Below are 16,134 nucleotides of genomic sequence, written 5' to 3'. Positions count from 1 at the left end.
TTTCTCTGTATAATAAAAGATAAGATCTGTGTTGGAAACTGGCAAATAGAAAGTTATTTGGGTGTGGCTGGTGGCAGGAGATTTGGGTGGAACCCAGAATTATTTAGGAAATTCTACTTTGAGAAATCTAAAACAGTTTAAAATAGAGAATCTCCAAGAAAGAAAAATAGTGGTTCTCTTCCTCTCTGTTGTCTTTAAATATTGCAACCCACGAGCCATCCCCGTGCAATGATAGAAGGGTTATTGCAGAATTCGGCACTGTCCTTGGGCATAGGTACAGAGGGGGACACTTGAAACGGGCTGATAAACTTCAGCTAATTTTAACAGGCATGTGTAAGTATTGCCAAATTCTTAAGTTTCTGAATGACGTCATCCTCTGAACAAATTTCTTAAATGGTGCCTTAGCAAACAAGCATTTTTATAATAGTGATGTCGTTCTGAGTAAAATGTTGAATCACTCAAAGGATACAGATTAGAAAGAGAGCGGGGAAAAAAAATGCTCTGTGGGAGGGGCAGAGCTTTATAAAACCAGTCTTCTTCCCGCGTGCACTACGGTAGTTCTCTGAGGAAGCTTCCTTGTCAGCAGCGCCTCCGGGAATAACCAGGTATTTCAGTGATTTCTGTGGCCGTGGAAACAGGCTTTCATTTTTTTCCCCCTCTTCCTTTGTACCGGGATTATTGATAATGAAAATTAAGGTGTGGGATGTCTTTAGAAGATGAGTAAAAATGTCATGGTGTTTTCTTGTTTAGATTTCTTTTAAGTGAAAATATTTTAGGTCAAGATTTGAATTAAATTTGTAGTAAGGCTTAATCTTGAATCTCAGAAGCCAGCAGATGCCTGTGTAACATTAGCTAAACTAAAGCGACCAATCAAGTTGAGATGTTGATTTTATCGAACAGGTTAGAATATGTATATTCTTTACTAACTAGGGTTTTGACACTGAATTGGATGGAAATGGCTAGATCAATTAACAGACAGTAATTTAAGCAATGAAAGTAATCTATAAGTTGTATATAAATATAATAAAAATAAGAAAGATGAAAGTATCTAAAGCTATCAGAGATTACAGAAATTCAGCAGCAATCTGAGTTGGGTCTGTTCAACCCCACCTTATGTTTATTGAATTTAGTTCAATAATTGGTCAATTTAGTGGAAGAGAAAAATTTGCCAAACTAGTTGTTGGATTGACTGAAATTACTTCAGATTTACTTCAGGTTTAATAAATCATTTAATACCCATAAACAGACACTCATTCATTATGAAAATCATCAAATAACAGGAACTGCTTTTAATTTTGTTGGGGGAGAATGTGCTAAGTTTGGATGGGATGTTTCCTCGAAGGTACTATTTTCTCTTTGTTTTCATTGATTTTTGTGGTCAATTTCTAAATATTTGCACTATGTTGTCGCAAAAAAAATTGTTTTAAATGCCACAACAGACTCAAATCTAGCATCCAGCGCCAACAAGAAGAGGGCCGTAGTGGCCCCTGGGGGCACCTCCCAGCTTCCTGATGACATGTGCTGAGTTTTGGGGCACGTTTGTTAACTCGTGGGGCAGGAAGTGACACAGATATCTTGGAGCCCAGCCCCACGTATGCTCTCCATTTATTCTTCCTCGTGATAATATTAAGCCTTAATTAGTAGCATGATATTCGGAAGTTAATGAAACAATTTTTTAAAATTTTAGTGGTAAGAAACTCACAACAGGTATCACCTGTTTTGGGCGATGATGCTATTTGGCATCATTCTGTGACTTCAGTTGTACATTGTCTCAGGCAGATTCCCACCTAAAGGTAAGGCGTGAGTTGTCTGAGAAGAAACTTGCCATATGTGCCTTCATAGATTTCTAAGACTGCAAACTTCTCAGACCTCATGTGAAAATCACCAGACTCAGAATCAGAAAGCTGAGATTCAGTCTAGGCTCTGAAGCTAACTAGCTGTGCAATCTACATCTCCATATTTTTTGTAACAAGAAATCACTAGGTTTTCCTGGGCAGGTAATAACACAAATTAAACAAAAACAGTGCTGCTGAAGGAATTTGGTAACTGCAATATAAACATGAGATATTATTTTTTTATGTTGAATACAGTTATTTCACTGTATTTAAAGAATAAAAAGTAGACTATTTTTAAAAGAAGTAAACATATCTGGGACAATTTAATTCTGTCCTTATGTACTTTTTTCCTTTATAAAGTCACCAGAAATCTATCAAAAGCCTCTCTGATAGTTTAACACTTACATTTTGTTAGAGTCAGAGTGACTGATAACGCAGGATACTCTAAAGGATTCGGTCTAGGAGCAGCCTGCAGTTACTTTTCTGGTTCTGAGCCCTTATTTTCTTCACATGAGGAGAGAGATATGTTTTATTTATGATATTGATTCTCAGTTTGTATCCAAAATGTTACTGAGGTAATTTACAAAAATGATCTGCCCAGTAAGACTAATTAGTTTCAAGACAATTTTAAATCGGTAGAAGGAAGGGGAAACAAATGTGTGAGCCACCCAAGTTAACCTAATCTCAGTGATGAAGCGAGAAAAAAAAAAAACACTAGCGGGGTTTGTTTGTTTTTTTTCTTCCTACTTAATACGCCTTCTAGGAGCATTACAGACTTGCTACCTTCCTATTTTTATTTCCTCTATCTAGCATTTCTCAAGCTAGTAACCTGCCTAAACTCTTACACATAATAGTGAAGTTCACCACCAGCAGAAGAGAGAGTGTGAGGCAGTGTGGATCGAGTGGGTTCCTGAAGCAGACCTAGGCTCGAATCCCTGCACCACTGCATAGAAGCTCTGTGACCTTCTGCAAGTTACTTAACCTCTCTGAGCGTCAGGAGGTAACCTATAAAATGAAGATAACAGTATCTACTGCTTTAGATCCTGTGAGGATTGAACGAGAAGAGGTGGTTTCAGGGACAAATTTTGCTTAATTTACAGTTTTGTCTCAATAAAATACAATTGGATGGTATTTCAAATGAGACATTTTGATACAAATTGCAATGATTTTCTTAAAAAGAAGTGTTCATGAACCAAGTGTTCCCCTAAGACTGCCCTGGATTGAGGAGGGAAGGGAGTGCTGGCCCTTGCTGGGAAGCCTGCTGAGTGAGCCAAGCCTCCTGATGAGGACGTCCCTCACCTCGGGGCCTCCCTCCGCCCCTCCTCAGCTCTGGGAAGCCACTGTCACAAAGGTTCCTGTGGGATGAGCATCAGCGTCATTTGGTATATTTATGTATTTTGGTAATTATAGGGTGTGTTTTAAGCCACCCTGAAAGCATAACACACAGCCAGAAAAATGATCACTGGCCAGTACCAACAGATACCCACACATACCTTGGGTGTGTCCATGCTTTCCACTTCACACGGAGACTTGGGTCATGGAAGGTGTGTCTGTCCTTTATCTTCAGGTGGTAATAGGGTGTGTGTGTGTGTCTGTTTCGTGTTCATTGCACGCAGTGCTACCTGAAATGGATTTCCCTGCTGGGGGGTGGCGGGGCAGGAGAAGCAGGTGGCCATTCCAGCACCCGCCACGCACTGCCCCCCCCCCCACCCCGTACTGAACTCCTTAGCGTGGAAAGCTGTTTTATTGCAGGCTGTGGATGTAGGTGTGTGTGTAGGGGGAGAGGGGGGACAGGAGGTAGGAGCTGGGTAAAAATACTAACCCTCAAATGATGAATCTAAGCCACTTCTAGAAATAGGGAATCTGAAAGAAGATGGACAATCTCAACTGGGGCCAAAAAGAATGTGTTTGAATATGCTTGTATTTGCCCATGTGTGTGCTGGATATTTGCAGATGCAGCCCAGAGGTTGAAAACATGACCCTGGAGGCCACCCATCTGGCTTCCATGCCTTATAGTTGGGTGACACTGGTCACTTTCTTGATCCTCTGTGCTGTAGTTTCTTCCTTCATAAAACGAATAACAGTGCCTTTCTCATAGGGTTTTGGCAAGAATTAAATGGTTGGTAGAATGTTTAGAACAGCATCCGTTATACAGTAAGAATCTAATAAATGCTATTCATTGTCATTGCTGTTATTATGATTATTATATGGAGCATCCCTACTCATCATTTAACTGTTTGTTGCATCTCAAGATCAGCTACAGGATCTAGTACAAAAGGAAAATGCAGGGCCCCTTGTTCAAAATTCTTAAGAATTTTAAGTTGGTGACAGCAGAGCATCACTCGAGACCTGGAGCCCCGTGAGGCTGCACAGGTCACATGACCATGATGCCATCTGGGCTCTAGTTCACGTTGTTCCCTGAAGGAAGAACAGAGAGGGAACCCCTGTGCAGAGTATACCAGGTACTACTCAGCCGACATCACCCAAAATGTTGAGTCATCTTTCAGAGCTGTTTTTCTTTCTTCCTCACTTTCCTTCCAGATTGAAACAATGGAAGACCTTTATGTGGCCAACACAATCTTCGCCCTCAATTTTTTCAAGCATCTGGCAAATACTAGTGCCACCCCAAATCTCTTCTTCTCTCCGTGGAGCATCTCGTCCACCATGGCCATGGTCTACCTGGGTGCTGGGGGCCACACTGCACATCAAATGGCCAAGGTGAGTGTCGTTAAAACTCCAAACCAGGACTGGGTCCCTCCTGAATGGATTTATAGAATCACAATTTTATGCTTCAGGTAGCTTGACTTTACCAAGGTCACTAGTTGTCACATGCCATTACCACACAAGTCCCCCAGATTCAAATCTATAAAACAACTAAACCATGAAAACTCTCAACTGTAGATAGCGGAGAGTGTCATGAACAGCTGAGGTCACCACACTGCTGGAGATGTGAGGAGAGCGGTGTGACTTCAGAGGGCCTCAGCCATATTATCACCCCCGTGAGTTCACGTCAGCAAAATGGCGTCTGGCCTGATGGCCAGTTTTCAAAATCAGGGTGGACAGGGTGTGCGGGAGCATTGTGAGGTCTTTCTGTCAAGGCCTCTGGCTTCAGTCCTTGGTGAAGGGACACAAGCTCAGTCAGGGGACTCTTTCACTGAGCCTGGGGCCTTGGAAATCCACCATATACCACAGGGCTCCAGTGGGATGAATTCAACGCATTTAAAAAGCACCTGCTCCTGTTTTGTCCTAGGTCAGTGAGCCGGATAGGGTCATCATATAATTAAGATTCTTTCAGATTCGCAGAGCCACAAATGTTGACATTGTGTGCTTGAGCTAGAGGCCCTGCTTTCTCACAAGCACACACCGTGCTCTCAGTCACACCAGAACGCCCCCGGCCACTTTGGGGTTCCCAGGAGAACCGCGCCTGAGCCTACAGATGTCCTTTGCTGGTGCACGGTGACCCATTTACCGTGGGCCGGGTTTGAGGTGGTTCACAGGGAGGATTAGCCAATCTCACTGCACGAGGTCAGGAGGTAAAAGGCACCCCTCCCTGTGTGTGTGGCAGTTTAAACATCCAGGCTTACAACAAAACTCAGTTGCTCAACCCTGATACCAGCACCATTTGGCAATTCTCCTTCCCCTTTACTCTCTTCCCCTTGGGCAGGGGGAAACTTGAACTGCGTGGCAAACTTCAGAAAACATCAGGGTCTTAATTTTTTAACTGTAAAGGGAGCAGAAGCAACGTATTGTGAGGGAGAATGAGAAATGAAGTACTCTAGGTTGTTGAAATTAAAAAAAAAGAGATTTTTGACACCAGAGGCGAAGGAACGTACTGGTCACTCTGGGCACAGACAGCTTTTCTGTGTCTAGAAAGTGCTTCAAGCATGTGGGTCCGTGCAAAGATGTGATATTGTTTTCCTGTAACTCTGCTGCATGTACTGATTTTACAATTCGAAGGAAAAGGTGGTTAATTACCTGCTAAAAAGAAGAGGGGCTCTTTGGCTTGGAGGAAGAAGGGCAGACTGGGGACAGGCCAGGCTGTGTGGAGTGGTGGCTTCACCACTCTTTACTAGCTCTGTGAGGGAAGGCGCCAGAACTCTCTGAGCCTCAGCTTTCTCATCTATACAATGGGAATGAAAACTGCCCAGCCTGGAGGACAGGTGTGAAGATTGGAGTTAACCCGCAGAGCGTCTGGGAGCTGTATCTGTTCCAGCAGCTGGTGCCCCTCGGCACCTTAGCCAGGTGCCCCAGAGCGTTCTGTGAATTTGCCCACATGCTGCACGACGCTATGAGCTAGAGGCTGTGATTCCCATACTCATTTTACAGACCAGGAAGCGGGGCTGGGAAGAGGCCCCATGGCTGGGACTTGGTGTGACTGGTAAATTCACGGTGTTGTAGTGGGAAGGAAGGGAGACATGGAAGGCTCTTATGTTCAGGATGAAGCCCCGGGCCTGCCGGGGCTCCACTGCCTGGCTGGGCAGTGTGCCTGCCTCTATTTACCCCGTGGCCTCCGCATGGCCCAGGGTCCCCTCCCATCCCCCATTTCTGTGGGGGCTTTTGCAGCGATTCAGCAAGTCTTTAGGGCTAGCCAGGAGACTCTTGATTTTTAAGGATCAACTTCCTTAGAAGGGACAAAAACCAGAAAAGCTGTTTCAAGAAATATTCCTCCCTTCTGTGAGGGCAGAGTAGGGCCACTTCTTTTCAGAGTGTTAGATGGGACTTATGACATATAATCGGAAGAGCAGAGAAAGATCCCGTAGCCCCTAACACCTGTCCTGCCAACCCAGAAGCTCACGACCTGGCTGGACAAGCTTGCGTTTCCTTTGTCAGCAGAGTCCCCACTATCAATCCATTGACCAGATAAGTTCCTCCTCACCACGGGCCTCACAAGGGATGTGACGCGGGCCCAATGGGACCCAAAGGATGTGGGAGTTTGGGGGGAGGCCTGGGTGCAGGGCCAGCTTGGGGGTGCTGAGACCGGAGAGGCCAGGCTAGAAAGCTGTCATGCTGGGAAGGATCCTGAGGCAGCTTCACAGGACCAGCCTTCACCTGCCAGGTTCACTGTGTTTTCTGGATCTGCCACTTACATCATCTGAACCCGGTCCCCTGTCTCCCACATGGATGTTGGTTTCTATGTGTAATGCAGCATATGCCAATATTTTATGGGATCCCTGTTAATAGTGAGTAACCGTGTTTATGCTTAAACTAACTTGGGCTTGTAGTTTTTGACAGATTAAAAGTGGATAATAGATAAGGCCATTGAAAAGACAGAGACATACAAGGTCGTGAATTAACCTTATTACTTTCTTCAAAATACTGGCATTTTTTTATCAAGGCCATTTATGGGTTGGATGATAATTTAGATACTTTAGTGAAAAGGTTATAAATCATCTCATAATAACCAATTATTGTCAAAATGGCCAGTATATGGATTAGTATAAAATAACTCAAGCTGTTTCTTGTGAGGGAAATTTCAGTTGCAGACACTTACATATTATGTATAAAGGATATCTGTGCTTGATTCCAAGACACAAAGGCAGGGAAGTAGATAGGACCGCTAAGAGGTACCTGAGTGCCATTGGTTTAAAGGTGAAGTAATCTAGCAGGAAAACACTCTCATAAATATGTTCTCTCTAATTCCAAATGTAGGTGTTTCAGTTTGACAAAGTTGGAGCCCAGAAGACCCCAGGGACCCTGGAGAACCTCACAGGTTGTGAACTCATGCAGCAGATCCGGAAGGGCACTTATCCTGAGGCTATTTTGCAGGTATCTGACTCATTGGTTCATCATTTCTTTTGCATTTTATTTCTAGAATCTTCTTGTCTTAAAGTCACAATAGTAGACAGGGAAGGAACCTAGTACAACTTCCCTCATTCATAGAAAGAAAACTAAGACTCAGAGCCCTTAAATAAATATCCTATGGGCACACAGATAAATATGGGCAGGGCCAGAATAGAATCTAGACTTCAGGACTTTTAGGTCAAAAACTGTTTCTAGATTTAATCATACCGCTCTGTCATTAGTTGGGCATGTATAATTTATTCTGAAATCATGGTAGCAACTCCTAGAATACACATGCATGGATGCAGATTTCTAGGTGGAAGAAGGTAAAGAGTGACAAGCAATTGAGGAATGGGGTAGGTCAGGCCCAATGACTTCATGAGAGACCACTGACCCTTAGATATCCCTCTCAACCCCTCTATTTATCTATTTATCACCTGTCCATGTATGTATGTATGTATGTACATATCTATTCATCATCTATCTATCTCAGGTACTAATTAATATCTTTTCTCAATATTTCCTTAAACATCAGCTCTCCAGCTAACTTATCGGATCTGGACATAGATGTAATCCTATTGATGAGCAACTTCCATAATACGCTCGTGGGTTAGGTAGGGGGAGATCTCCCATAGCTTCCTTCTTAGAATGCAGCTCCATCTGCCCGTTGCCCAGGGAATTATGGGCTGGAGGAGGTGCAGAGGGCCCCATCAAGGTGGCGATCCAGCCAGGTCTCCTGTGACACCTGGAAGTCCATCTGCAGGGCTCTGTCCTCGGCTTCACCCGCTGCTGGCTGTTGCGTGACCGAGCCCTGTGTCTGTCATCATGCTTACAAACTCCGGGCTGAGGACTGGAATTCACCTACATTTTTCATGGCTTTCTAAAACCCAGATTTCCCACCGTACAGACTACCCTTTAATGGGCACTTTCAGACATATGTTAACTTTTTCTAGAATATTTCTTTGGTAACGTTTTAATATAATAAAATCCCTTAGAGACCTTGAAGTTTAGGAAATTACAAAAGAAGCCTCACTTTCTTCTAGGACATTGGTTACTTCAAGGTTAAATACAATCTGTAGGTAAGCAAAATTTGAAACAAGTAAAACATTACCTTATGAGTTTAATGCACTGTATCAAAAGTATTTCCTCAGAGATTCCTCTAAAGTGTCAGAAAATTCTACGTGTGCATTAATACAGCATTTTATTGTTGCCCTGAAAAAAATACATTTACTCACGAAGTATGTTGTTTAGCCGTCCTGTTGCATAAAGAGATCCCTCCTTTCTGTTTAAGGCACAAGCTGGAGCTGCAATCCATTCATCCTTCCGCTCTCTCAGCTCTGCGATCAATGCATCCACAGGGGAGTATTTATTGGAGAGCGTCAATAAGCTGTTTGGAGAGAAGTCTTCGAGATTCAAGGAAGTAAGTGAAACCTGCAATTGAAATGGCAGGGCCCCCAGTGTGCAATGAGGTCACCTTCAAAGCTTCTGTCTGTGATTCACAAGGAGAGTCAGAATTCCACACCAGCTCCCTGAGGCTCCAAACGCCCTGGGTCACAGCTGCTGTTGCGCATGATCCTGTGGTTGGGAGCTCCCTCCACGGCTGCAAAGGCCCCGTGTGCAGAGTGACTGCTAAAGCTGGGGGAACAGTGATTTCCAGAAACGCTACCCACGAGCCAGCTTTCACCCCCTACTCAGCGTCTATAATGCACAGTGCAGGAGGGCAAATGAGTGTGGGCAAGGGGATCAACGGAGCACTTTTAATCCACACTATTTCCTCTTTCAGCCTCCCAGCCCCCCATAGCCACCCTCCACCCCTTCCCCTACCTCAGCCCCTTAACCCCCGCACCCCAAGTCTTGACAAGAAGCCCATGATTTACAATTACACCAAGTCTTTTTCAGTATGTATTCTGTGTCACCTTTGGCCCGTTTCTTGCTTTAAAGGAATATATGCAACTCTCCAAGAAATACTACTCTACTGAACCCCAGGCCGTCGACTTCCTAGAATGTGCTGAAGAAACCAGAAAAAAGATTAATTCCTGGGTCAAGACTCAAACCAAAGGTAAAACGAAAGCAATATTTCCTGTTCTTTTCAGTTAGGAACATTTGATCTATTTTTTCAAAAAATCATTCCTGCACTTGGCCCTAACTCCCTTAAAATTCACCTCACCTTAATTCTTTTGGTTAATGTAACCTGATTCTCGTTTAGCTGAGTGGTGTTTTAAGTGAGAAAAAATAGGTCTACTATAGGAAGACATGTGTTCAGTACTTAAATAATCTGATTTTGGATATTACCTTAGGATGGAAATATGAAAGCAGGCAGACCCGTCTTCCAATGTAGGAAATACCAGTATTGAAATAATTGTGCTCTGTATCCGCTGTGGACAAAAACAAAGAAAAAAGTCATGACCCTCCACTGAGTAACTGGTGTGAGACCCTTGGCAACAGAGAAGGAGGGATCAGAAACTTATTTTACCTGTTTTTCACCATTCTGAGCCTATCTGCTGTGAGGGTGTTTTGGTCCCTGCTAAACCACTTTCTACTATTGCAGCTCATGTCCCTAAATCTTTCACGGGCTCCTGCCTCACTTTTGTTTTTTACCAGGACTCATACTTAACTAAATCATCCATTCATTGTTGTTGAATTCAGTCCTTCAGTGAACAGTGGTTAATCCACCGTATATTTTGCGCCAGGCACTGTACACGTTCTGTAAATGAAACAGAACCGGACCCTGCCACCCTAGAACTTACAGTATAGGGGAGGCGTTCAGTTCAGTCGGCGATGGCTGTCAGGTGGTCACAGGTGCTTTTATGGGGACATACAGGACACTGCATGGGAGCACGTGAGGAAGGCGCTTGCCTCTGGTGTCAGGACGGGAGGAGTCTCCCTGAAATAAGAAGTGTTTGCATCATCATTAGGAGGATGGGCTGCAGCTGGGCAGGCTAAGGGCATGGTGCCTGGGGAGAGAGTTCTAGACACAGTGCACAGATGTGCCAAGATGCAGAGGTGAGAGAGCTTGGCCCCCTGGGGCAGGGAGTGCCGATTGGCTGGACTCGAGTGTAGAGCACAGGAGAGGGGATGAGACTGCAGAGGTGACTGACCTCACACACTTGTCCTGCTGTCCCCATGTCCCCACGTCCCCACGTCCCCACACAGAAAGAGTGTCACTGCCCTCCAGCTGGCCTCTGCAGAAGATCTTACTCTTCGCTTTGACTTTTGAATTCTTAATAATCCAACAGACCGTGCTGGACGACTGCTGGCCCCTGAGCTCTCGGTTGCTACCTCCATCATTGCTTCTTATGCATTCCTTAATGTCAGAGTTTAATTTAAGGGGCAAACCGAGGTCCTAGCCTTTCCTCAAGGTATCTCCCAGCCACTCGTCTCTTCTCCACCCCTTTGGTGCTTTGTTAGCTTCATGACTCCTGTTAACGTTCACCTTATGCAGCCTTCCACTGTGACTGAACTGATTTTATTTTGTTTGCTTTGCCATCCCATATAGACTAAAATTATTTGAGGATAGGGCCAATATGTCACCCTTCTCCTGGGTCCCCACAAAAATTAGCACAGTCTTTGGCTGATAATGAAAATCCTTCATTCTCCCAAATCTCCAGGTAGAATTATAGGTTGTAAATTGCTGGCTAGCAACATATAGATGGATTTCTAGGAAGAAAAACACAGAGATTATTACGAAGGTGAATTGTCCTGGTATTTCATAGATTTATGAGCTGTTAGGACCAGAAAGGTCCTTGGAGATAATTTATCCAAATTTGCCCCTTTATGGTTGTGGACTCGTGGTCCCTGAGGGGTTAATGACTTGTTCAAGATTGCACTACCATTTAGTGGTGAAACTGGGGGTTCCTCTTCTTTGATCCTTAGTCTAATTCTGAATTCCTTATTTGGGTGTTTAAAGAGTTTGTTTGATAATGTAGGCAAAAAGTAAATGCTCCTCTAACTCCAATGTTTAAAACCTTGTTTCAAGGAATAGTTTGGTGTCTTAGTTTCTTAGCTCCCATACTGGGAAAAAGCACACGAACCAAGTTCTGTAGAACTTATAAAATATTTTTGTTTCTCTGAAAATAGTTGTTCTACTTTTGTTCTTCATTTCTATAACCGATTTCGAAATTACTGTTCTAAAATACTGACAAGCCGCTGACACAGGAATCAGGGAAAGTGAAGTTTAACAGAAGTGAAAGTAAAAACTGACTGCAGAATTCAAGAGACATGTAGAAGTTCTGCTTTTCTGAGAACAGCACAAATTCGTTTTCTCTCTAAGCATTGTCTTCAGTGGCCGTGAATCAAGCAGTTGTGTTGCCAAAATCCCTTGTCATCCTTTGGGCTGACTGCTTTACCAAATTTTGTAATAATTTGAGGGAATTGTCTGTTTTATTTATTATGATCACGTGAATTCTGTCATTTACATCACAAAGTTAAGTAAAGCCATAGCAATTTTCAATAGTAACCAGGAGTTTTAATTGCCTGGGGGATATATTGAATGGATATATGGAAGCTGGTCAGATTACACTGACCTTTATATTAGTCCTGTGTCTGTCAGTAGGATACGGAGGTGGTGGAGGTCGACACAGAATCCTGACCATTTTACCACTTTGTGACTTTGAGGAGACTGCTAACCTTTCTCAGCGGGGGATCTTTTGGTGTAAAATGACACTAGGGATACCCCAATAGAATAGTTGTCAGGATTAAGAAAAATAATGTATTTGAGCAGTTGAAAAATTATAGAGCGGGTAGTAACTGTAAATGGGCTATTTCTTAAGCCATTTTTTTGTTAACTACCACATTTGGATGTTATAATTCCTGAGACCCTTCTTTCTCTGCACTGCCACAGTACTTTGCATTCTGCTACAGGATTTCTGACACATTGTTTCACTGCTGATTTTGAATACCTCTTCCAATATTCTCAGCCCCTCCAAGGCAATTCTTCCTTTCTCCTACTGTAGGTCTAGCACGACTTAAAAAAAAAAGTTTTTGAATGAATCAGTGGGTCAGACCCATATATTGTCTGGATCAGATCTAGAGGGAGCGCAAAACTTTGAGAAAACAACACAAAAGGAGGTGAAAATCTTTCCATGTTTGATAGTCATTCTAAATTTTAAATGCATTACTTCTTCATTTTCTCTTGGACTTTGCAAACCTTCTGAGAAAGGTGGTCTGCTTTATTTATGCTTTAAATAAATTGTGAGAAGAACTCGAGCTTGAGATCATCACCTCTGCAGAATCTGACAAATGTAGATGCTGAGTTTGATGGTGACTCAAGAGATTCAAATCATAATAACATCACAGTTCTTGGTCACAAACCCTAAACATATGTCATGTTTTCTGTAGGCAAAATCCCAGACTTGTTACCTGAAGGTTCTGTAGATGGGGACACCAAGATGGTCCTGGTGAATGCTGTCTACTTCAAAGGAAAGTGGAAAACTCCATTTGCGAAGAAATTAAATGGACTTTATCCTTTCCGTGTGAACGCGGTATGAGACAACAAGATGGATTTTCCTAGCATGTATTTTAGGACCTTGGCCAAGACAGAAAAAGAAAAGTTAGAGGCCACTCATGTTCCTGCATGACTTGTTAGTCATAAATTATGCACATTGGACAGTTGGTTGACTCCTTCAAGCTACTGAGTATCGCTCAGTAATTTTCTGAGAGGCCATATGAGTGATGGTGAAGACCATGGACTTTGTAATTACATAATTCTGGATGCAGTTGTAGGTTCTACCACTAAGGTTCTACTAGTAACCATCTATGACCTTATTTATCTTCTGGGAATTCCATTTTTTAGTCAGTAAAACTTGGCTATTGTAAGGATTCAGTGAGATTTCACAGAGTTCTTGGCCCATGGCAGGTGCTGAACAAATATTTTTGTATTATTAAAATTATAATTGTTGTCCATCTTAATAATAGATGGAATCATGATAAGGCTAATAAGAGCAACTGTAAGGTATAAATAATTTATTTTGTTGATTTTTAAGAACGTATTTCTTCAACACTAAAGCAGAATCTATTTCTCTTTTATGTCTAATTGTAAATCTCCTGACATCTTAGTATCAACTTTCATATTTTACTTCTTAATAATTTTAGACTCAGCGCAAACCTGTACAAATGATGTACTTGCATAAAGAGCTGAACATTGGGTACATAGATGCCCTGAAGACTCAGATTCTGGAACTCCCGTACGCTGGAGGCGTCAGCATGTTCCTGTTGCTTCCAGATGAAATTGGTGATGTGTCCACTGGCTTGGAGTTGGTAAGCCATTCCAGCTTGGATTGTTTGAAACCTCTGGAGCTAAACTCACCTTTCATGATAAACATGTCTACAGGTCTAGAAAATGGTATGCAGCTCCTCACAGAAACATGTGAATTGGTTGAGAATAAACGTTCATGTCTCACCCTTTCAGAGCGTGAAAATATGTCACACATGCTACGTTCTTGCAAATATTTTACCAGCGTATTACATTTTTATATCACCCACAATATGGCAAAGTTACAATCATTGATTGTTAACATGAGACTTACATGTTATTTGCCTTCTTTTCTGAGTACTTACGGGCTTTTTTTTTTTTTTTTTAAATTTTGGATTTGTAGTTGGAAAGTGAAATAACCTACGATAAATTCATTAAGTGGACCAGTGAAGACGTGCTAGCTGAAGATGATGTGGAGGTGTACCTCCCCCAGTTCAAATTAGAAGAGCGCTATGAACTCAGATCCATCCTCAGGAGCATGGGCATGGAGGAAGCCTTCAGCCCGAGCCAGGCTAACTTCTCAGGAATGTCTGACACCAATGACCTGTTTCTGTCCCAAGTGTTCCATCAAGCCACCGTGGACGTGAACGAGGAGGGCACGGAAGCAGCTGCCGGCACCGGGGCAGTTCTGTCGGGGAGGACTGGCCACGGAGGTCCACAGTTTGTGGCAGACCATCCTTTCCTCTTCTTTATCGTGCACAAAATCACCAAGAACATCCTCTTTTTTGGCCGGTTTACCTCACCCGAAAATTGACAAGTTCTGTTTCTGCACAGGATTTCATAGTATGAGCTGTAAGCCTCCGTGAATTGCAATAAATGCCAAAAATTTAGAGGCTTTTCCTACACATTTCTGCTTTTTTCTGAACAACTCCTACTACATACTAATGATAAGTACAGAAATCACTAGACAGCTGTCCGCCATAACGTTGCAAGCCTATTAATCATTTGGTCTCCTAAGCGGAATGGTGCTCCAGTTAGGTCTTCTTTACTATCTGTTTATTGTATAGCATTTACTTTTACCGTATTATTTATTATTTTATAGAATGGCCTTAATTATTGTTCACTGTCAGTTTTATATAGCTGATAGTTACAGAAGCAGATGATCAGTTATTTTTCTATCTAAAAAAGGGCATTTACTTGTTTGTATAATGAGGGATGAGTGGTTGTCCTTTCCATGCCCTTTTATAATAAATACCTAGAAGAAAGCATTGAACAACAGGAAAATATGTTATGTGCATTTCTAGCATTATGTATCACATAGATGTGTCTATAACTTATAAAATTACAACTACATAAAAAAAATAAACGTGTTTGCACACAACCATTTGTTTGTTGTCATTCCATTGGGTCATTAGCTCATAAGCCTTGTCATACCTTGATTCCCAGGGATCAGGCATCATGCCTCATTTTGTGGGGACCAAGAAAAAACAGAATAACGGAGATAAGAAGATATCTGCCCCTACAGGGATCCCCAGTGTTGGGAGTGGGATGGGGTTGTGTATAAAATGGTTTAGAGTTGCCTTCTCATAGCAGGAAAAGGCATAGCAATTCAGAAAAGCTTGAGTCAAAGTCCTTTGGGGATCCTCATGGCTAAACCTCAAGGATATCAGGAATAAACACCAGGTCCAGTGGTTCAGACATAGAATCATGGTCAAGGTCATTGAGCTGAGGGTTCAGAAAGGGGAAGATGGGCTGGGTGTAAGAGTAAGAGGGGAAACACAAATGTCTTCTTTCAGGGGTGTTTGCTTCAGATAGTGCTGAAAGCTTTGAGTGGGTCAGAGACAGAGCAGAACATGACTTAAGTCCTGAGAACTGAGGTGGGTCTGGTTTGGGGAGTCCGAGCTGGCTGCAGAGTCTGGCTGCAGGGGTGTGGCTGGACTCTGAGAATGTCTCCCAGGCAGCAGCCTCCCCTTGATGGAAGGCAGGGACAGATGACCCACTGGAATACGGTGGCTAAGCAGGTAATATCAGGCCCTTGAGCCCCTACAGCTCAGTTTTAGTCCTTATGAGTTGTCTAACCATGGGCCAGGAAGGGTGCTTCTTTATGCTTCGGTTTTCAGTCTAGAAAAAGTAATGCTTTTCTCATAAGGTTGCCATGATGGTTATGTATGTATGATGTATGATGAATTCATACATCATAAACAATTCAAAGAATGCTGAGCATGTACAGAGTTTAATAAGTACTAGTGCTGGTGTTTATTATCTTTGTCAGAAATAAAACTGTCTCACTGTCAGCTGGTCAAATGTAGAATCCTGGAAAATTACAAA

At 42.7% G+C, this 16,134-nt stretch overlaps 1 protein-coding gene across 1 annotated transcript; it reads left to right on the top strand.

The window, feature by feature from the left end:
- The first annotated feature begins 533 nt into the window (after nt 1–533).
- On the top strand, nt 534–15,187 carry SERPINB2 (serpin family B member 2). The gene is made up of 8 exons (XM_036067636.2): nt 534–605; nt 4,377–4,553; nt 7,485–7,601; nt 8,908–9,036; nt 9,558–9,675; nt 12,954–13,096; nt 13,707–13,871; nt 14,210–15,187. Exons 2-8 carry the CDS (start codon nt 4,386–4,388, stop codon nt 14,618–14,620), a joined length of 1,251 nt encoding a protein of 416 aa, XP_035923529.1. The 5' UTR covers nt 534–605; nt 4,377–4,385; the 3' UTR covers nt 14,621–15,187.
- The last annotated feature ends 947 nt before the right edge of the window (nt 15,188–16,134 follow it).

The sequence above is a fragment of the Halichoerus grypus genome, chromosome 13 (assembly GCF_964656455.1).
Source record: "Halichoerus grypus chromosome 13, mHalGry1.hap1.1, whole genome shotgun sequence".
In the NCBI taxonomy this organism is placed as follows: domain Eukaryota; kingdom Metazoa; phylum Chordata; class Mammalia; order Carnivora; family Phocidae; genus Halichoerus; species Halichoerus grypus.
This window is presented reverse-complemented; position numbering and strand designations above follow the sequence as displayed.